Source organism: Panthera uncia, chromosome E3 (genome assembly GCF_023721935.1).
Source record: "Panthera uncia isolate 11264 chromosome E3, Puncia_PCG_1.0, whole genome shotgun sequence".
NCBI classification, from domain to species: domain Eukaryota; kingdom Metazoa; phylum Chordata; class Mammalia; order Carnivora; family Felidae; genus Panthera; species Panthera uncia.
The window spans coordinates 18,080,701-18,104,032 of NC_064815.1; the positions used below are offsets into that span (position 1 = coordinate 18,080,701).

General features: G+C 39.8%; 1 protein-coding gene across 10 annotated transcripts in view; it reads left to right on the top strand.

Annotated features, from left to right (window-relative positions):
* Positions 1-1,152: 1,152 nt before the first annotated feature.
* The window catches only part of ITGAM (integrin subunit alpha M), a 43,172-nt gene continuing 20,992 nt past the window's right edge, over positions 1,153-23,332 (top strand). For 3 of the 10 annotated variants that reach the window (XM_049638704.1, XM_049638705.1, XM_049638702.1), the window contains exons 1-12: positions 1,153-1,261; positions 2,790-2,898; positions 6,521-6,624; positions 6,939-7,009; positions 7,155-7,272; positions 10,791-10,921; positions 11,362-11,507; positions 12,246-12,399; positions 13,614-13,764; positions 14,403-14,476; positions 16,208-16,337; positions 16,625-16,767. In XM_049638704.1, coding sequence (XP_049494661.1) covers positions 1,234-1,261; positions 2,790-2,898; positions 6,521-6,624; positions 6,939-7,009; positions 7,155-7,272; positions 10,791-10,921; positions 11,362-11,507; positions 12,246-12,399; positions 13,614-13,764; positions 14,403-14,476; positions 16,208-16,337; positions 16,625-16,767 — 1,359 coding nt within the window. In that variant the 5' untranslated portion in view covers positions 1,153-1,233. Of the gene's footprint in view, positions 1,262-2,771; positions 2,899-6,520; positions 6,625-6,938; positions 7,010-7,154; positions 7,273-10,790; positions 10,922-11,361; positions 11,508-12,245; positions 12,400-13,613; positions 13,765-14,402; positions 14,477-16,207; positions 16,338-16,624; positions 16,768-23,332 lie in introns of all 10 variants that reach the window. The other 7 variants (XM_049638700.1, XM_049638701.1, XM_049638703.1 and 4 more) reach the window with 4 other exon arrangements.

Sequence of the window (23,332 nt, forward strand, 5' to 3'; positions counted from 1 at the left end):
TTTACTCCAATGGGGTTTTTGTTTATAACTGCCTTTCCCAACTCATTTCTTTCCTCTATAAAAGAGCTTTCCTGTCCTTTGTTTTTGGGACTTGGTTTTGCCATAGCTTGTAAGTCCCAAATCGCAATTTCTATTATTCCTGAATAAACCCAGTTTTGCTGGTAAAGTAACTGACAGTTTTGTTTTGAAGGTTAACACATGAAATTATGCCTTTGAAAACAGATTTGGAAGTGAGTAGTCATGATGGAATGTAAGGATGTATCACAGAGTGAGACATCATTCAACCATCCCTCTGTTGTTGGCTATTGAAACAATTCTAGTTTTTTGTTATTAAAAACAATGCCACAGTGAACAAGCTTGTAAATACATCTTTGACTGTACTTCTCAACTATTTTTTAGGATAAATTTCTGGAAGTGAAAACTCCTAGACAAAGTGTTTGAGGCTTTTTTTTTTAAGCAAAATAATATTCAAAAAGCACTGGGTTTCTCTGTACCTGACTTGTCCTTTCTGATGGCTATAAAAGGAGGACAGCTGTGGCTGAAGGGTACTCCTATTTCCTTGGGCAGGAGGGAAGGACATTTTGCAAAGTGTACTTTCAGAGAGACACAGTGTGACTGTCCACATATGCTTGGTCTGTATTAATATTAGTTTAGACACATGTTCCAGGAGGCAGACCCTAAGTTTCTTCAGCTTGCTTTTTTTTGTTTTGCTATATATATATATATATATATTTATTTATTTATTTGAGACAGAGAGAGGATAAGCAAGGGCAGGGGAGAGGGGTAGAGGGAGAGAATCTTAAGCAGGCTCCAAGTAAGCAGGCTCCACACTCAGTGCGAGCCTGTCACAGGACTTGATCCCAGGACCCTGGGATCATGACCTGAGCCAAAATCAAGAGTCAGATGGTCAACCAGCTGAGCCACCCAGGCACCCCTCAGGTTGCTTTTCATAATGCTTGGCCAACCCTAGAAGCGGGTGGGCAAAGAATACCTTTGGGACAGGGATCTTGTTGGTTTGGGCCAGGAATATGGTTAGGCAGGGAGCACAGGCTCTTTGTAGTCTAAGGGAAGAGGTTGAGCAGGACTGTGCTCACTAAGCCCCCGCCCTCTTCCTTTGAATCTCTAATAGACTTCTGCCTCCTACTTCTCCTTTTCTGTCCTTCCTGTCTTTGGTGGCTTTCTTGAAGTGGCTCAGTGGTGCATCCAGCTCCACAGTTTCTGCTCCCTCCAGCTATGACTCACAGAGTTCTTCTGTTAACAGGTACCCTAGGGACTTGGTGGTGGTGGGGTGATCAGAGTGAGGAGACAGGGACATTTTGAGTCTCTGAGTGGAGAGAGAGGGCACAGAATATCTAGGAGTTAGATGGGGGGAATTTGGGGAAGGACAAGGGATTTAAGAAGCAGAGAGAACTAGACCAAGATGGGATGACCAGAGAAGCTTGGATGAATATTTAAATTTACAGACAATGCAATGGGGTTTGGCTGTCCCCTTCACTTTACAGATGAGGAAACTGAGGTCCCAGACAGGTGGAATGATATGCCCAAAAGTCAACATATATTGGGTTCTCAGAGTGTTTCTTGGATTCCATTTTACCATGTCCACTTTGTCTACAGTTCTATTTTCCAAGGAACCAGGTGTAAATGTTTGTTGAATGACCAAAATGATTCAAATCTGCTTCCTTTCATGCCTGTGCTTTGTGGAGAATGAGCCAAAGAAAGGAAAAAAAAAAATGCTTGAGAGTTGCATACAAAGGAAATTGCCTAATAGAGAGTCTTTAGGAACTTGTTAGGCAAATCAACAGAGTAGGAGCATAGGGTGGAGCTCAGAGAGGGACTGATTGTACCCCATATTAGTGGTCTTTGGGCCAAGAGTCAGCAAACTAACTTATGCCTGTGGCCATAAGGCATGGATTCCCCTACCTGTTTTTGTACTGTGAGCCATAGGTCTCAGGTGAACATTTGCAATTGATTCATGATAAGGAAAGCTAACTCTGAATCCCGGTGAAGTGACACGTTATTTTCCCAAAAGAATTCCATTTGTCTCATTAGTAAATTTATATTACAAAAAAGCTGTACTCAATTATTATATTTTGAATTTCCCTAGTGAAAAATTTGTGGAAATACATTTTCTCTCTTGTTGTGTAAGTACTTACCTAATGTACTCTACTTGCTTTTTGGCCCACAAAACCTAAAATATTTACTATCTGGCCCTTTATAGAAAAAGTGTGCCAACCTCTGCTTCAGACAGTTGGACAGTAAGACAGTTGGACCTGGGAGGCAGATATCTCCATGCTGGGTTAGGGTGAATTCCAGCAGGTAGATGCACAGAGCAGGAGGGCAAGTTGCTTTTTTAAAAAATTTATTTATTTTTATTATTATTAGTGTTATTTTTATTTTTATAAAGAAAGGCAGACTGCCACGTGCAGCGCCTCATTTGGATGTGTCTGGAGTCTTGGAAGCTTGACTATCCTACGTTCTCCTACAAATGGACCTTGAGAGCTTGTTTGGAGGTTCTAGCAGGGGAGCGCAGCTACTCATACACTTGTGACCGAAGAACGGTCCTCCTCTGTCAGGGAAGGTCGTCCTCTTCGACCGAGCGCGCAACTTTGGGAGGGAAGCACATGGAGCAGTGAGGGAGGAAGGAGACACCCGCCTAGCCAGTCAAATCAGCCGAATCAACCCTGGCGATCAATGGGGTGACAGATGTCGCAGCCAGATCACCCTCACATCCAAGTTGCTTTCTTATCTCCTTATGTCCTCCTGACCCTCAGGCTTTCTCCTCCTTCCAGCCTTGGCCTTATTATGTCATGGGTTCAACCTGGACACTAAGCATGCAACGCTATTCCAAGAGAATGCAGCGGGCTTCGGGCAAAGTGTGGTCCAGCTTGAGGGATCCCGGTAAGGACCACATGTGGAGGTCTCTGTATTACACTTCTCTTTAACACTTATATACTTGAAAAAAAATCACAATTTTGTGGATTTTTTTCTTGATTTACTTTTTGTATAGGTAATACAGATAGAGAGTTCTAAATTCAAAAGATCCTAAAGAGTGCAATAGTAAAAAGTCTCCTCAGCACATACTCCCTTCCCCCATTCTTTACCCAGGAGGTTCCCTGTCAAATGGTTTCTTGTGGGTCCTTGCAGAGTCTATGTTGTGTGTACCTCCACATTTCCTTAACTCCCATTCCCCACACAATTTGTAGCACACATTGTATTCAAACTACTGCTGCCTATTTTTGTAAATAAATTTTATTGATCCCATCCTCATCCCAACTTGCTATTCGTTGTTTATGGACACTTTGGAGCTACAATGGGAGAATCAACAGGCTTCAACAGGGAGTATATGGCCTGCAAAGCCTAAAATATTTGCCTATATAAAAAGAATTATGGAAATAGTATTACCTTTCCACAAAAAGTTTGCCAGCCTCTGCTCTATACTGAGCTTCGCATTTTTTTTCTTAATAGAGCTTGGTAATTTTCCCAGATACATGCATAAAAACTTTACCCATTCTTAAAAAAATTTTCTTAAATGTTTATTTATTTTTGAGAGAGAGAGAGCACAAGAAGGGGAGGGGCAGAGAGAGAGAGAGAGAGAGAGAGAGAGAAGGAGACACAAATCTGAAGCAGGCTTCAGGCTCTGGTGAGCACAGAGCCTGATGTGGGACTAGAACCACAAACCATGAGATCATGACCTGAGCTGAAGTTGGACACTTAACCAACTGAGCCACCCAGGTGGCTCATTCTTTTAAATTCTTGCATCATATTCTATTATTTTGAGGTACTATAGTTTACATTGATATTACATTTAAATCTCTTCTTAATAGACATTAGATTGTTTCCAAATTTTTGTCATGTGAAAAATGCTGTCCTTTTGTACATGTGTGAGTATATTTGGAAGTAAATTCCTAGAACTAGGATTCCTGGATCAAAGGAATGCATATGTGATGTTAATAGATGTTTCCAGATTACCCTTGGTGGAGGTGGAAACAGTTTGCACTTACACCAGAAATTTATGGAAACACTTACTTCCCCACCCACCTGCCAACCCAATGTATAATCAAACTTCTTGATCTTTGCAAATTGAATAGGTTAGATATGGTATCTCAATTTAGTTTTAAATTGCATTTATTTATTTATTTATTTATATTTATTTTTGAGAGAGAGAATGTGCAGGTGCTCATGTGTGTGAGTTGGGAAGGGGCAGAGAGAGAGGGAGACAGAGGATCTGAAATAGGCTTCTCACTGTCAACACAGAGCCCTGTGTGATGCTCTAACTCACAAACTTTGAGATCATGACTGAACAGAAGTCAGACTCTTAACCACCCAGGTGCCCCTTATTTTTATTTTTTATTTTTATTTTTTAAAGCGTTTATTTATTTTGAGAGACAGAGCGAGAGAGCAGGGGAGGGGCAGGCAGAGAGGGAGACAGAATCCCAAGCAGGGTCTGCTATGTCAGGGGCTCAAACTCATGAACTGTGAGATCATGACCTGAGCTGAAACCAAGAGCTGGATGCTCAACTGACTGAGTTACCCAGGAGTCATGCAGGTGCCCCTTAAATTGCACTTGTTTTTAAATGAGAAATGTATTTCCTTTTCTGTGAACCTTTTTCTTATTTGTTGCCCATTTTTCTATTGTTTTATTTCTTTTTTCTTTATTGATTTGTAGGAGCTCTGACTATATTGAGGAAAGTAGTCTGTGGCATGAGTTGCTAATTTCCCTCTCACCAGTTTATTGTTTGTCCTTTAACTTTGTATATGGTAGTTTTTCACATACGGAAATTTAGAAAAAAGTTTTTGTTCTCTATAGTTAAGAATCTGTTTCTTGGTTTGCCTTTCTCTTTTTTTGTCCCTTCGCTTATTTCTTGGTTTCTTAAATTCCACATACTAGTGAAATCATACAGTATTTGTCTTTCTCTGACTGACATTTCACCTAGCATAATAGTCTTTATTTTTTAATTTTTTTAATTTTTAACGTTTATTTATTTTTGAGACAGAGAGAGACAGAGCATGAATGGGGGAGGGGCAGAGAGAGAGAGAGAGAGACAGAATCGGAATCAGGCTCCAGGCTCTGAGCAAGCATAATAGTCTTTAATTCCACCCATGTCGTTGCAAACAGCAAGATTTCATTCTTTTTTATGGCTATTAATATTCCATCGTGTATGTGTGTGTATACACATATATATGTGTATATATATATATTATCATCATCATCTTTTTTTTTAAGATTTTATTTTTAAGTAGTCTCTACACCCAGTGTGGGGTTTGAACTCACAACCCAAGATCAAGAGTCGCACACTCCACTGACTGAGCCAGCCAGGCTCAGAATACACCATATCTTCTTTATCCATTCATCAGTTGATGAACAATTGGATTTCTTCTATAATTTGGCTGTTGTAGATAATGCTGCTGTAAACATTGGGATGCATGTATCCCTTTGAATTATTGGTTTTGCATTCTTTGGGTAAATATCCAGTAGTGCAATTGCTGGATCATAGCATAGGTTTATTTTTAACTTTTTGGAGAAACTCAATACTGTTTTCCAGAGTGGCTGCACTAGTTTGCGTCCTACCAACAGTGCGTGAGGGTTCCCCTTTCTCCATATCCTCACCAATACCTGTTGTTTCTTGTGTTTTTCGATTTTAGCCATTTTGATAGGTATAAGGTGATATCTCATTATTTTTTTAATGTTTATTTATTTTTGAGAGAGAGAGAGAGAGCATGTGCACAAGCAGGGGAGGGACAGAGAGAGAGGGAGGGAGACAAAGGATTGGAAGCATGCTGACAACAGAGAGAACTCACGAACCACAAGATCATGACCTAAGCCAAAGTCAGATGCTTAACCAACTGAGCCACCCAGGTGCCCCCAAGGTGATATCTCATTGTAGTTTTGATTTGCATTTCCCTGATATCACATACAGAAATTTATTTAAAATGACTGAATTTAAAATGGTTGAATTTATTCATCAAAAATTTTTCTTTAAATTCCAGTATAGTTAACATACAGTGTTATATTAATTTCAGGTGTACAATATAGGATGCAACAACTTTTTTTTAAAAATTTTTTTAATGTTTATTTATTTTTGAGACAGAGAGAGACAGAGCATGAATGGGAGAGGGGCAGAGAGAGAGGGAGACACAGAATCAGAAGCAGGCTCCAGGCTCTGAGCCATCAGCCCAGAGCCTGATGCGGGGCTCGAACTCACAAACCGTGAGATTGTGACCTGAGCTGAAGTCGGATGCTCAACCGACTGAGCCACCCAGGCGCCCCAGGATGCAACAACTTTTTAATGACTTCTTGGTTTTGTGTCATTCTTAAAGAGGCCCTTCCCCTTCCAATATTTAAACTTTTCCCATTTTTTTCTTTGCTGAATCTTCCTCCTATTTCAGGGAATTGGGAAATACTGAGGGTTGTCTCTTCTCACTTTCCTTTGAGTGGCAGAACTTTCATGGTCTCCTTCTTTCCCACATGCCATGGTTTTCTCTTGTCCCTGTAGTGATCTTTTCCTAACTCTCCCCCCAGGTTGGTGGTTGGAGCCCCCCAGGAGATAAAGGCTGCCAACAAAACAGGTGGCCTCTACCAGTGTGACTACAGCACGGGCAAGTGTGAGCCTATCTCCCTGGAGGGTGAGTCACTGCCCCTCCCTGGGATCCAGGGCTAGGCTTCCACCTGTGTGTACACCTGAACTTGCCAGGCATTCCTTTTGTTCTGAGTGTCTGTAGTTGGGGGCTCAGGCATCCAGTTCATCAGTCTCTGTGCTGTATGCAGACTCTACCTCAGATACTTTCAGGCACCCCCTTCATGTTCCTTTCCTGTGACTTAGGTTCACCTTGATCTGTTTAGTCTGCATGTCTCCCAGGTTAAAGTGACCTCTGTTGACCTTCACATAGCCCATTTTATGCCCCTGAAGGTGACTATGTATATATATATGTCTCCTCAGTCCCCCTGGAGGCTGTGAACATGTCTCTGGGCCTGTCTCTGGCATTTGCCACCAACCCTTTTCGACTGCTGGTGAGTTGTCCTGGGTCATGGGATTGTTCTGAAAGAAGGAGTTAGGGGCTTATGGCTGCTGGGGCTGGGGTCGTGGAGGGTGGTGATGCTGAGGTAAAAGGACAGGAAGCAGGAACAGCCCCTCCCACATGCAACCTTCCCCCAGGCCTGTGGTCCCACTGTGCACCAAACTTGTAAGGAGAACACCTATGTGAATGGCTTATGCTTCCTGTTTGGATCCAACCTACGGCAGCAGCCCCAGAGTTTCCCAGAGAGCCTCAGAGGTAGGTGGACTTTGGCAAAGAATACAGATGGGCAGTGTGAGCATAAGGGCAGGACTGGGATGGGGACTATTCACAGCCTGAGGGGTGACTTAGGGATCTAGGTGCAGAAGTGGGAGGCAACTAGGTTCCAACAGAGATGGTAGGAGTTGATGCTAGGATTTTGCACTTTAAGAAAAGTCCTGATATATAAATATAAATATAAATAATATAAATATAAATAATATAAATATAAATATAAATATAAATAAGGAAAGTCCTGATATGCCCACTCATCTTTGTGAGATGATGTCCCAACCATTGTCCTTAGAATAAGTGCCTAAGTCTCCTAATCATAGCCTTTGAAGCTCCGAATGGTATGGCTTCTTCAACTTTTCTCCCATCCATTCTACCTCAGCCACTGTGCTCCAGCCACTCTGGCTGTCTTTCTTCAAGAACAACACCAAGTTGTTCATGTCTGTACATGCACTCACTATTGCACTCACTATTCCTTCAGCCTGGAATGCTCTTCCCTCAGATCTTACCTGGCAACCCATTATTGTCAACTCAGCTCAAATGTCACTTCTTCAAAGAGGCCTTTTCTGAGTGGATCTTCTAATCTTTTCCATCATCACTCCCTACCACATTGTCCTACTTTACCATTTTCATACTTGTATGTACATATTTTACTTGTTTATTTTATGTCCTTTCTTCTGGAATGCAGGCTTCATGATAGCAAGGATACTACTGTCCAGCTTGTTCATTGTTCTATACTCTCATATCTATTGCTGCTTAACAAATTGCCCCTGAACTTAGTAGCTAAAAACAATAAATGTTAATTATATTACAGTTTCTATGGATCAGGAATCTGGGTATGACTTAGCTGGGTAGCTCTGCCTTAGGGTTTTTTTTTTTTTTTTTTTTTTTTTTGTGAGATTGAAGTTAACTTGTTAAACTGGAGCTGTGGTCTCATCTGAATGCTTGACTGAGAAAAGATCCACTTCCAAGCTCATTTACAAGATTGTTGAACTGAAGGCCTCTGTTTTCACTGGCTGTTGCTGGAGGCTTCTCTCAGTTGTTTGTCACATGGGCTTCCCTATAAATAATCTCATAACTGCTCCCCACAGAGCAGTTGGCTTCCTCCAGAATGAGTAAACAAGGGATTAGGAGAGCAAGAGGGAGAGAAAACACCCAGGGAAGAAAACACAGTAGTTTCATAATCTAATCTCAGAAGTAAAAACACATTACTTCTGTAATTTTATATTTCTTTGAAGTGAGTCAAAAAGTCTAGCTCACACTCAAGAGAAGGGACTATGCAAGGGTGTTATTTCCATGAGGTGAGAATCTTGGGGACCACCTTAGTGGCTACCTACCACATTCTTGTTCCCCAAGCATTTGTTGACTGAAAGAGTGAGTGACTGACTGAATCTTTTTTTTCTAAACTACTTTTTGCCACTTATTTCTTCAGCTGCTTGGCCTTCTTTTTCTTGTCTTCAAGTTGGTTCTGGAAACAAGGGCAGATATGTCTTCCTTTTGTAAGTTTTTTTTTTCTCTCAAGCTCTGCTCCTTTGTACTTTACTCTCAAAAGATAACCTTCCTTCTTCACAAAGAAAATCAAAGTTGCCAGGGATGAACTCCCTCCACTTACCCCTTCTCCTTGTTCAAATTTTGCAATGGTATCACCCTTGGTTTTAGAGAAAGACCTGTCTCTCCACCTTTCCATGAATCACTCTTTTCTCTGGGCTTTTGAGGCTCTCTCACCTCACCAACTTGAAATCCACATCCTAAATCTTTCATTCTCTCTAGGAGCTTAAATTTCTACCCCTCTTTTGAATGTAAACATGCTAATGCTTATCCATATCTTAAAATCAATCAACCACCAAAATTAATAGCACTAAAAATACCCTTCCCTCTCCTTGATCTCCTCTATATCTTCTGCCATTTCTCCTTACCTTCACCACCACACTTCTTGAAAGGGCTCTCTCTCCTTGTTTCCATTTCCCCCATATCACCATTCTTCACCCTCTGACATCTGGCTTCTGCTCAACCATCATATAAATCTTCCTCTTGCAAATGGCACTTATGACTCCCTAAATGCCAAATCTCTTTTCTGCCCTCATATTTACTGACTTTTCTGATGTGACTTACAGATCATCTCTTCTTTCCCAAAACAACTTGGCTCTAGATTTCTCCCTTCTCCTCCCTTCCCCTCCTCCTCTCCTCTCCCTTCCCCTCCCTCTACCTCCCCTCCTTCCTCTCCTCTCCCTTCCTCTCCCCTCCCTCCCCTTCCCCTCCCCTCCCCCTCCCCTTCCCTTCCTGCTCCTCCCCTCTCCTGCCTTCTCCTCCCCTCCCCTTCTCTCTTCTGTCTTTGCTTCTCCCCCTGCCAAGGGCTTCTGTTAAGCTTCAGCTCCAGGCAGTCTTCCTCTGCCTTCTTTGCATGCATAGGGGGTACCAGGTTATAGCTTCTATTCTTGTCCATTTGTTCTTCCTGCCCAATCACATCCAGTTCTGTGGCTTCAGCTCTCACCCTCACATTTCTCTCTTCTGTTTTCACTCTCAGGATTCAATACTTTTCTTTTCTTTTTTCTTTTTTTATTTTTTTTTCAATATATGAAATTTATTGTCAAATTGGTTTCCATACAACACCCAGTGCTCATCCCAAAAGGTGCCCTCCTCTATACCCATCACCCACCCTCCCCTCCCTCCCCCATCAACCCTCAATTGGTTCTCAGTTTTTAAGAGTCTCTTATGCTTTGGCTCTCTCCCACTCTAACCTCTTTTTTTTTTTTTCCTTCCCCTCCCCCATGGGTTTCTGTTAAGTTTCTCAGAATCCACATAAGAGTGAAAACATATGGTATCTGTCTATCTCTGTATGGCTTATTTCACTTAGCATAACACTCTCCAGTTCCATCCACGTTGCTACAAAGGGCCATATTTCATTCTTTCTCATTGTCACATAGTATTCCATTGTGTATAAACCACAATTTCTTTATCTATTCATTGGTTGATGGACATTTAGGCTCTTTTCATAATTTAGCTATTGTTGAAAGTGCTGCTATAAACATTGGGGTACATGTGCCCCTATGCATCAGCACTCCTGTATCCCTTGGGTAAATTCCTAGCAGTGCTATTGCTGGGTCATAGGGTAGTTCTATTTTTAATTTTTTGAAGAACCTCCACACTGTTTTCCAGAGTGGCTGCACCAGTTTGCATTCCCACCAACAGTGCAAGCATCTTCTAAATTTTGTTGTTTCTTTTTCACTTGTATTTCTTCCTTCATCTCTGTGATTCTACTTGCATTCCTTGAAAAATTGTTTATTTTTTTGTTGTTATTCAAAAGTAACATTGACATATTCTACAGATGCCTTCCTCATGGTGACTGCCATCTTGAGACTGTGTCCATGTTTTTATTAAGCTTGGAGCATGGGTTGCATATTGTTTACTTTTTTTTTTTCACTGCTTAGTAGAGGGTTGACATGGAAAAGAATTAATCCCAGTCTCTAATACTTAATCAGTTCATGCTTTTTCTCCTGTTTCCCAAGAGTGCCCTCGGCAAGACAGTGATATTGCCTTCTTGATTGATGGTTCTGGTAGCATCATTCAGAGTGACTTTCAGAAGATGAAGGATTTTGTCTCAACTGTGATGGGTCAATTCAAGAAATCCAAAACCTTGGTGAGGGCAAATGGGTTGGTTAGGAAATAGTTCATATAAAGCTGGCAAATCCATGGCAACCAGTCTGCCACTTTTCTCTTTTACTTCTATTGCAAAATTGCCAATTGATCATGTTTTCTTTCATGATCCTCTTTCCTGCTCTTTCTGGATGCAGCCTCAGCATTCTTCCAGCCCTCTGTAAAGCAGGCAGCTCTGACTAATTGATAAGGGTTGGCATGGGAGATGAAACCTACCTGTCATCTCTGGCTGAGTTCTAGTATTTAGAGGTGGGAGCTGGTGGCGGATCTCTGTCCTGGTGTGACAGAAGAATTGGGGGCAGTGTAGAATTTGGAGGGATTTGGAGACTTGAGTGTTTCAAGATTTATGTAACATTTCCTAGGAGGTGGGTAAGTGTGAGGAGGGACACTTTCTCCAGGGTAATACCAGATGCCTGTTCCCAGTTTTCTTTAATGCAGTACTCTGAAGAATTCCAGACTCATTTCACCTTTAATCAATTCAAGAAAAACCCTAACCCATCATTGCTGGTGAGGCCAATAAACCAGTTGCGTGGGCGGACACACACTGCCACAGGAATCCGCAAAGTAGTGTAAGTTCTTTGCTTAGGATGGAAGGAGGAAGTGATATTTTTTAGTTGGGATTTGAAGAATGAAGGCAGTTGTTCAGACAGGGATGGGGTAAAGGGTATTTATGGTGGAGGGAACAGCATGAGTAAAGGTGTGGAGGAGGGACTCTGCATTGTATGTTCATGAAATACAAGTTGTGAGTAAAGGTAGGAGTGAAGGGGAGACGAGAGGGTAAAGCTAGAGGGTGGCCACAGAGATTAGTTGAGGTCAGGTCCCTTAAGGCAACTGAAAAGCCAGTGGGGATCCACTGAAGGTTTTAAGCAGTGGGGAGATGTCACCACATCTAGTTTTGGAAAGTTCACTCTGGTGTGTGTGTGTGTGTGTGTGTGTGTACGTGTATAGAGGTGAGGGTGGGGAATGGGACAAAAGTATAGGAAGGTGAGCTAGAGACCCGTTGCATCAAACCAGGAAAAGTTTGTGAGGGCCCAATTAAGCTTAAAAATTTTGTTTTAATTTAAAATAGTTTAAAAAAATCAATATATGCAAAAGTATATAAATGCAGTGAAGATTTCTTTTCCTTCCACTCTTCTACCTTCTCCTGTTGCCTTTCCAGGTCATGGGGCAGCCACATCTCAGTGTTCATTCCAAGGGAGCCCAAACCCCTCCTAGCTACATCGGAACCAGTGACTGCTGATGCTTCTTCCTTATCATTAAGAGTATCTCTATTCACATTTGACTTTTCTTTCCTCTTCCCTGGACAGAAGAGAATTGTTTCAGAGCAGTAGTGGAGCCCGGGAGAAAGCCTTTAAGATCCTAGTAGTCATCACGGATGGAGAAAAGTTTGGCGATCCCTTGGAGTACAAGGATGTCATTCCTGAAGCAGACAAAGAGGGGATCATTCGCTATGTCATTGGGGTAGGAAATGTGGCTCTCTGGCCTGAGCTTCTGTGGCCTGATGCTTCTACTTGGATACACCCTCCCTTCAATTTGTAAATATCAGTTAAACCAAGGTGGGGCAAGGTCACTGCTAGCCCACATGAGCCTGTATCAGTTAATTATTGTTACAATGATGCAGTACAACAAATTATCTCAGATTTCAGTCCTTTAATTTTTTTAACAATTTATTTTTATTTTTGAGAGGGAGAGAGAAAGAGAGAGAGAGGGAGACATAGAATCTAAAGCAGGCTTTAGGCTCTGAGCTGTCAGCACAGAGCCTGATGCAGGGCTCAAACTCATGGGCTGTGAGATCATGACTTGAGCCAAAGTCGGATGCTCAACTGACTGAGCCACCCATGCGCACCAGAATTCAGTCCTTTATTTAAAAAAAAAAAACTTTTTTTAGGGCGCCTGGGTGGATCAGTCGGTTAAGCGTCCGACTTCGGCTCAGGTCATGATCTCGCGGTCCGTGAGTTCGAGCCCCATGTCAGGCTCTGTGCTGACAGCTCAGAGACTGGAGCCTGCTTCAGATTCTGTGTCTCCCTCTCTCTCTCCACCCCTCCCCTGCTCATGCTCTGTCTCTCTCTGTCTCTCAAAAATAAACATTAAAAAAAAATAAAAAAAGAGCAAGTGTAAATGTTTCAAGCACTTTTTTTTTAAAGCATCTGTCTGAATCATGTATGATAATATCCATTTGGTGAAGCGAGACACATAGCCGGACCCAGAGACAACAAGCAGGGCAGATTGCTCTGCTGTAAATAGGAGGATACAGCAAAGTTTTGGGGGAAAGGGCTTGGATATAGGAAGAGGTATAGAGTTGGGGATCATCAGTGTAATCAAACTACCACAGTACCTTGTATGACATAGAAAAAGGTATCATCATGGGTACATGGGTTGGCAAGTAGGAAACTCCTTCATATAGAGAAAAAGACTCCCTTTACTCTGGGGAGAGGTCAGCTCCATACCAGGAGGCATAGCACAACAAAGGGACCAAAAGCTAATTTCTCCCTTGACAGAATGTTCTTTGCAGTGCATAAACTGCCCTACTATACTTGGTAGCCCTGTCCCTATTCTGGTGCATTTCTTCATCTGACAGATATTGTTTCAGATTCTTTTCCCACAGAATTTTCTTTGCTGGATGAGACTGATACCCCCAGATGATGTCTGATTTGGCCTCTATTCCTTGATAACAGGTGGGAGCTGCTTTCAACAGTCCAAAAACTCGTGAAGAGCTTAATACCATTGCATCAAAGCCTCCTCGTGATCATGTGTTCCGGGTGAATAACTTTGAAGCTCTGAAGACCATTCAAAACCAGCTTCAGGAAAAGATCTTTGCAATTGAGGGTAAGCTAAGGTTCTATATTCCTGTAGCAGCTCCAGAGGCAGCTCCTTATCTCCAAACATACATTTCCTCTTTAGTAGCTAGAACCTCTTAACCTTTGATATCCTCTCAGCATTAACTCTTTCTCCATTTCCTCTAGTTCCTAGCAACTCTGGCCTCACTTGGTCATTTCCTTTGAAATCAAAGAATCTAGACTTTATCTTTACTTTGTAAGCCTTGGCTATAGGCTGAAAAATTGGAGGATAGGGGAGCCAAATCTCAGATAGTATTTTTCAAAAAATTTAGATATGCTAACCAACATTTGTCTGTTTGATTCACTGCTGTATTTCTAGTGTCTAGAATAGTGCCTGGTACATAGAGAGTTCTCAATAAATGTTTATTGAATAAATTAATTCAAAAATTAGGGAAAGGTTCATACACAATCTGGATTTATGGTTTTTCTTGAAAAGTTGGAAGGTTAGACTGCATTCCTACTTGGCAAAAAGAAGGTGGGGCCAAATTGCCACCTTCTCTTTAAAAGGAGTACATGCTTTCTAGTGCAACATAGCTCCCATATGACTCTCTTTTTGTTTGGTCAACATAACATTTGAGTTCTCAGCTCTTCTGCTTTCTTTAATGTAGAAAGTGCTCCTCCTCACAGGTACTCAGACAGGAAGTACCAGCTCCTTTGAACATGAGATGTCTCAGGAAGGCTTCAGTGCTGCCATCACCTCTGTAAGTGGTCCTTTATTAAATTGTGATGGGGCAAGAAGAAGGGGGAGAAGAGGTGCAAGGGTTTGGGTGCTTTTATCTGCAATGGGTACTTGTTGGGAGGTATGTCTTTGATGGGGAGCAGTGGTCCCTTTTCTTTTCCTTATCAGACTTTTTTTTTTTAAATGAGATATAGTGGACATATGGTATTATCTTTAGATATACAACATAACGATTTGATGTATGCATGTATTGTGAAATGATCAACACAATAAGTCTGATTAATATCCATCACACATTTAGGTAAAAAATTTATTTTTCTTGTAATGAAAACTTTAAGATTTATATTCTTAGCAACTTTCAAATATCAATACAGTGTTATTAACTATACTTACCAGGGTGTACATTATACCCCAGACTTATTTATTTTATAACTGGAAATTTGTACCTTTTGACCACCATCACCCATTTTGCCTACCTTCCCAACAAATTGCCTTTGGCTACCACCAATCTGTTCTCTGCATCTATGAGTTCAGTTTTTGTTTTGTTTTAGATTCCATATATAAGTGAGATCGTACCATATTTGTCTTTCTCTGACTTGTTTTGCTTAGCATAATGCCCTCAAGGTCCATACATGTTACAAATGGCAGTATTTCCTTTTTTTATGGCTGGTTAATATTCCATTGTATTATATATAACATTTTCTTTATCTGTGCTTCAGTGGACACTTAGATTATTTCCATGTCTTGGTTATTGTAAATAATGCTTCAGTGAACATGGGGTGCAGATATCTTTTTGAGTTAGTGTTTTCATTTCCTTCATTTCTTTCTTTTCTTTTTCATGACAGTCATTCTAACAGGTGTGAGGTGACATCTCATTGTGGTTTTGATTTGCATTTCCCTGATGATTAGTGATGTTGAGCACTGTTTCATGTACTTCTTGGCCATCTGTATATCTTCTTTGGAAAAATGTCTATTCAGATCCTCTGCCCATTTTTAATTAGAAATTTTTTGCTATTGAGTTGTAGGAGTTCTTTATATATTTTGTGTATATCAACCCCTTACCAGAGATATGATGCACAAATATTTTCTCCAATTCTGTATGTTACCTTTTCACTTTGTTGATGGTTTCTTTTGTTGTGCAGAAGCTTTTTAGCTTGATGTAGTCTTATTTGTTTATTTTTGTTTTTGTTTCCTTTGCTTTTGGTGTCAAACCCCAAAAAATCCTTGCCATGATCAATGTAAAGTTGCTTACCACCAGTTTTATTCTTGGAGTGTTATGGTTTATGGTCTTATGGTCCATTTTGAATTGATTTTTGTAAGTGATGTAAGATAGTGGTTCAGTTTCATTCTTTTGCATGAGACTTTTCACTTTTCCCAATCCCATTTATTGAGAGACTGTCTTTTCCCCATTGCATATTCTTGAATCTTTTGTTGTAAATTAATTGACCGTATATGTATGGGTTTATTTCTGGGCTGTCTATGTATTCTGCTGTATTTATCTATATGTTTGTATTTATGCCAATACGATACTGTTTTGATTACTATAATTTTGCAATATAGTTAGAAATCAGAAAACATGATGCCTCCAGCTTTGTTCTTCTTTCTCAGAATTGCTTTGGCTATTTGGGGTCTTTTGTGGTTCCATACAAATTTAGGATTTTTGTTCTATTTCCATGAAAAATGCCATTGAAATTTTGATAGAGATTGCACTGAAGCTGTATGTTGCTCAATCTTGTTCTACCTTCTTTCCCAGAATGATCTCTTGCTAGGTGCTGTGGGAAGCTTTGACTGGGCTGGTGGAGCTTTCCTGTATGGGTCAAAGGACAAATTCACCTTCATCAACACAACCAGGGTAGATTCAGACATGAATGATGCTTACTTGGGTAAGTGGAGATGGCAGGGTAACTCTAAGAAGGGGTCTTGATAGGGCATACCTCAACTAGCATAGACATCACTGGATCTTTCAAAGGCCCTTGGAATAAATTTAAAGACAGAAATTTCAAAATTTCATTTTAGTTATGTTAAAAAAGGGGGATATAGTGCAGGGTCCAGTTATCCCAACCTACTAAGCATGGGGCTACTGCAGTGCCCCTACTCTAAGGATAGGTCTCCTAGAGGGGGGCTGAGTCTGTGAAGGAAAGCACTTATCCTCTCAGATCACCATCTTCAGGTTATGCTGCCGAAGTCATATGGAGGAGCAGGGTGCAAAATCTGGTTCTTGGGGCACCTCGATATCAGCACACTGGCCTGGTGGTGATGTTTAGAGAGAATGCTGGTACCTGGGAGGCCAACACTGTTATCAAGGGTAGCCAGGTAAGTGCAGAGTATGTGGAGCATAAATGTGCAAACAGAGGCATCCTGGGGGCTTGACATTCCAGTATGGGCATCACCAGGTGCCATGTGTATCAGAGTTTTGTAAAGGAGCTTTCAGAGGGCTTTGAGCTGGACAGTCACAAGAATAAGCTTTGTATTTGAGAATGTTGTGTTTTCACTTTTCTAACTACAATAAATAATGACACTTGACTTGTGCAAAGCTTTCTGTGAGTCTCCCTGTGCAAAGAGCTGGTATTTAACCAGTACACAACCAGTATAGCCATATTAGTTATTAGTACATGGAAATAATTCCATATCTGTCAATCAATAGACGCTTTCCTTAGATTAATGCTTTCTTCCCCCTCCCTTGCACTCTGGTCTCTTCCTCATTATTCTTTGAACTTCCCCATGATTCAACAACTATGAGGTGAGACAGGGCATCTCAGGGGAGCTTTTGGACCTACTTCATCTAAGCCCATAGTCAGAGCCTGAGCAATCCTAGCAGTTCAATATTTTGATTTTTTAAAATGTTTATTTATTTTTGAAAAGGAGAGAGAGACAGAGTGTGAGCAGGGGAGGGGCAGAGAGAGAGAGGGAGACATAGAATCTGAAGCAGGCTCCAGGATCTGCACTGTTAGCACAGAGCCTGATGTGGGGCTTAAACTCATGAACCATGAGATCGTGACCTGAGCCGAAGTAGGACCCTTAACCCACTGAGTCACTCTGGTGCCCCTAGCAGTTCAATATTTTGAATATCACCCTGAAAAAGCAGTGTGATTGCGTCTTATGTGTGGCATCATATGTGGTGTGAGACACAAAAGTTTCTAGTTCAAATTATCCTTGAAAATTCCTGAAATAGGGTTGCACTCGTGTGTCTGTAGTTCTGTGTGTATTCCTTTCATTTTTATCACTGGCTTACTTTGGTCTGCAATTAATGCATCACATGTGGATACCTGATTGCTCTGATACCTGAACAGCTTGTCATAATTCTTTGCCATAGTCAAATTCTTCATATGGTCTTTTCATAGTTTTTATTAACACATAAAACATAGGTATCAGTGCCTGACACATATAAGGGGTAGGGTGGGGGAGAATACATAGGGGAATTCTAGGAAGTCAAGTGTGAATGTGATGCTACTTCTCTGTTTTAAGTGTGTGTGGTCCAGAATTACATGGAGAAGGCTGGATGGTCAACTCTTTTATCATACACAGGTATTACACATGCAAATTAGAATCAAGGATGATGAATACTAAACTGGGACAGTCTGAGTGTTATGAGAGTAAATGGGAGGGATATCCACACAAGGATGTTAAGGAAAGTTTCCTAGAGAAAGTGACAATTGATGTGGAAGAACTAGAGAAATGAAGAATGTGGAAAGAAGAGGGCCAAAGGAAGGAGAGAGCACGAGACACAGTTCAGAGTGTGTGTATTGGGGTTTGGGGAGTGTGGGTGAAAACACTGGGAAGAACTAGATTAATGTCAAATCTATCACTCCCTCCATTTCTAATGAAATCAGCCTGGTCCATGCCATCATTTCCGTGGACCTAGCTTTAGGTTCCTGTGGGTCTCCCAAAGTCTTATGTTTCCTCTCTTTAATCCATAGAGGGAGGGTGAACTTTCTAAATGAGAAACTGTTGATATCAATCTTCAGTTTAAAACACTTTGTTGACTGCAGACCAATATTTAATAAAAATTTAAATCTATAAAAATGATAATGCATCACAATCAAGTGTAGTTAATCCCATGAATGCAGGGCTTGTTCAATAATGTTCCAGAAATGGACAAGCTGATTATAAAGTTCACATGGAAATGCTAGGGACCCAGAATAGTCAAAATATTTGAAAAAGAAGAATTTCCAATGTCAAAACCTACTACCAATCTACAATAATCAAGACAGTGTGGTACCAGTGTAAAGATAGACCTACAGGTCAATGGAATAGGACGAGGGGCCCAGAAATAAACCTATACATCTATAATCAATTGATTTTTGACAAAGGTACCAAGTTCATTCAATAGGGAACAATAATCTTTTCAACAAATGGTGTTGGGATAACTGGATATCACCTACCTCAAAATATACAAAAATTAATTCAAAATAGATCAAAGAGCTAAATGTAAGAACTAAAGCTAAAAACTTCTTAGAAGGACTCATAGGTAAATTTTTGTAATTTTAGATTTGGCAGTGGTTTCTTAGATATAACACCACAAGAACAATAAACCAAAGAAAAAATAGATAAATTTGGCTTCATCAGATTGAAAACTTTTGAGCATCAAAGGACACTATCAAGAAAATGAAAAGGATGGAAGAAACTATTTATAAACCATATATCTGATAAAGATCTGGTATTTAGAATATATAAAGAACTCTTACAGCTCAACAATAAAGAGACAAAACATGTAATTTAAAAATGGGTATAAGATTTGAACAAACATTTCTCTAAAGAGGATATATACAAATGGCCAATAGGCACATGAAAAGATGTTCAACATTATTAGTTTTTAGTGAAAGACAAATCAAAACCACAATAGAGATATCACTAGAATGACTATTTAAAAAAATAAAAAATAACAAATATTGGTGAGGATGTGGGGAAATGGGAGCCCTCATGTACTGCTGGTGGGAATGTAAAATAATAGAATCTTTTTGGAATACAGTTTGGCAGTTCCCCAAAAAGTTAAATATAGGTTTACTACGTGACCCAGAAATTCCCCTCCTAGATTAGATATATACCTTCCCCCCAAACAAAAATAAATGTTCAAATAAAAACACGAGTGTTCATAGCAACATTATTCATAATAGTCAAAAGGTGAAAAAAATCTAAATGTTCATCAACTTTTGAAGAGGTAAACAAAACGTGGTACATCTATACAATGAAATACTATTTAGTTATAACAAGAATGAAGTGTTGACACATGCTACATGGGTAAACCTTGAAAATTTTATGGTAAGTGAAAATAACCTGTCACAAAAGGCTACATATTGTATGATTTCATCCATCTGAAGTGTCTGACTTAGACAAATTCATAGAGCTAGAAAGTAGATTAATCGTTGCCAGGGAAAAGAGGAAAGAGGGAATTGGAGTTGATGCTAACAGAAAGGGTTTCTTTCTGGAGTGATGGAAATGTTCTGGAATTAGTGCTGATGGTTACACAACATAGTTTATGAACTAAAAACAACTAAATTTTAAATGGTGAATTTTATGTTATGTAAATTTTATCTCAATTAAAAAAAGCTATTCTGAGAAAAAGAGCAATCAATGAAATTTACCATAACAGCAGACTAAAGAAGAAAAAAAAATCTTAATAGATACAGAAAAAGAATTTGACAAAATACAACATTCACTCATGATGTTTAGTTCTCAGCAAACTAAGAACTAACATTTTTTGAGTTTTGTAAAAAAAAGTACAGCGAGCATCACACTAAAAAATAAAAGAGAACTTTTCCCCCCTAAAATTGGAAATAAGAATATTCACCTTCATAAGTAAGTAAATGAATAAAGAAAGAAAAGAAAAGAAAAGAAAAGAAAAGAAAATTCACTTTTACCACTCCTATTCAGCCTTGTACTGACAGATGTAACCAGTGCAACAAGACAAGAAAAAGGGGGAAAAAAAGCATACAGAGTGGAAAGGAAAAAAATAAAACTGTCTTATTTGCGGATTACATGTTGCATGGAAAATCCTAAAGAATCTACAAAAAAAGCTCCTATAATTAATAAGATATTTCATTAAGTCATACAGAGAAAGACAAATACCATATGTTTTCATTCTTACGTGGATCCTGAGAATCTTACCAGAAGTCCATGGGGGAGGGGAAGAAAAAAAAAAAGAGGTTAGGGAGAGAGCCAAAACATAAGAGACTCTTAAAAACTGAGAACTGAGGGTTGATGGAGGGTGGGAGGGAGGGGAGGGTGGGTGATGGGTAGTGAGGAGGGCACTTTTTGGGATGAGCACTGGGTGTTGTATGGAAACCAATTTGACAATAAATTTCATATTAAAAAATAAGCTATTTCAGTAAGTTCTTAGGTTACAAGATGAATATATAAAAATCACTTGCATTTCTATACTACCAATGAACATTTGGAAATTTATTTTTTATTTTTATTAACTTGTTATATTTTTTATTTTTTAAAATTTACATCCAAATTAGTTTGCATATAGTGCAACAATGATTTCAGGAGTAGATTCATTAGTGCCCCTTACCCATTTAGCCCATTCCCCCTCCCACAACCCCTCCAGCAACCCTCAGTTTGTTCTCCATATTTATGAGTCTCTTCTGTTTTGTCTCTCTCCCTGTTTTTATATTATTTTTGTTTCCCTTCTCTTATGTTCATCTGTTTTGTCTCTTAAAGTCCTCATATGAATGAAGTCATATGATTTTTGTCTTTCTCTGACTAATTTCACTTAGCGTAATACCCTCCAGTTCCATCCACGTAGTTGCAAATGGCAAGATTTCATTCTTTTTGATTGCTCCATTGTACATATATACTCCATTGTACATATATACCACATCTTCTTTATCCATTTATCCATCGATGGACATTGGGCTCTTTCCATACTTTGGCTATTGTTGATAGTACTGCTATAAACATGGGGATTCATGTGTCCCTTCGAAACAGCACACCTGTATCCCTTGGATAAATGCCTAGTAGTGAAATTGCTGGGTCATAGGGTAGTTCTATTTTTAGCTTTTTGAGGAACTTCCATACTGATTTTTAGAGTGGCTGCACCAGCTTGCATTCCCACCAACAATGCAAAAGAGATCCTTTTTCTCCGCATCCTCGCCAACATCTGTTGTTGCCTGAGTTGTTAATGTTAGCCATTCTGACAGGTGTAAGGTGGTATCTCACTGTGGTTTTGATTTCTATTTCCCTGATGATGAGTGATGTTGAGCATTTTTTCATGTGTCGGTTGGCCATCTGGATGTCTTCTTTGGAGAAGTGTCTATTCATGTCTTTTGCCCATTTCTTCACTGGATATTTGTTTTTTGGGTGTTGAGTTTGATAAGTTCTTTGTAGATTTTGGATACTAACCCTTTATCTGATATGTCATTTGCAAATATCTTCTCCCATTCTGTCAGTTGCCTTTTAGTTTTTCTGATTGTTTCCTTCGCTGTGCAGAAGATTTTGATTTTGATAAGGTCCCAGTAGTTCATTTTTGCTTTTGTTTCCCTTGCCTCCAGAGACGTGTTGAGTAAGAAGTTGCTGCAGCCAAGATCAAAGAGGTTTTTGCCTGATTTATCCTCGAGGGTTTTGATGGCTTCCTATCTTACATTGAGGTCTTTCATCCATTTTGAGTTTATTTTTGTGTATGGTGTAAGAAAGTGGTCCAGGTTTATTTTTCTGCATGTCACTGTCCAGTTTTCCCAGCCCCACTTGTTGAAGAGACTGTCTTTATTCCCTTGGATATTCTTTCCCGCTTTGTCAGAGATTAGTTGGCCATACGTTTGTGGGTCAATTTGTGGGTTCTCTATTCTGTTCCATTGATCTGAGTGTCCGTTCTTGTGCCAGTACCATACTGTCTTGATGATTACAGCTTTGTAGTATAGCTTGAAGTCTGGGATTGTGATGCCTCCTGCTTTGTATGTCTTTTTCAAGATTGCTTTGACTATTTGGGGTCTTTTCTGGTTCCATACAAATTTTAGGATTATTTGTTCTAGCTCTGTGAAGAATGCTGGTATTATTTTGATAGGGATTGCCTTGAATATGTAGATTGCTTTGGGTAGTATCGACATTTTAACAATATTTGTTCTTCGTATGCAGGAGCATGGAATCCTTTTCCATTTCTTTGTGTCTTCTTCAATTTCTTTCATAAGCTTTCTTTCAGTGTATAGATTTTTCACCTCTTTGGTTAGATTTATTCCTAGGTATTTTATGGTTTTTTGTGCAACTGTAAATGGGATCGATTCCTTGATTTCTCTTTCTGTTGCTTCATTGTTGGTGTATAGGAATGCAACCAATTTCTGTGCATTGATTTTATATCCTGCAACTTTGATGAATTCATGAATCAGTTCTAGCAGTTTTTTGGTGGAATCTTTTGGGTTTTCCATATAGAGTATCATGTCATCTGCAAAGAGTGGATGTTTGACCTCCTCCTGGCTGATTTGGATGACTTTTATTTCTTTGTGTTTTCTGATTGCAGAGGCTGAGACTTCCAATACTATGTTGAATAACAGTGGTGAGAGTGGACATCCCTGTCTTGTTCCTGACCTTAAGGGGAAAGTTCTCAGTTTTTCCCCATTGAGGATGATATTAGCGTTGGGTTGTTCATATATGGCTTTTATGATCTTGAGGTATGCTCCTTCTATCCCTGCTTTCTTGAGGGGTTTTATCAAGAAAGGATGCTGTATTTTGTTAAAAGCTTTCTCTTCATCTATTCAGAGTATCATATGGTTTTTGTCCTTTCTTTTATTGATGTGATGAATCACATTAATTGTTTTGTGGATATCGAACCAGCCCTGCATCCCAGGTATAAATCCCACTTGGTCGTGGTGAACATATTTTTTAAATGTATTGTTGTATCTGGGTGGTGAATACCTTGTTGAGGATTTTTGCATCCATGTTCATC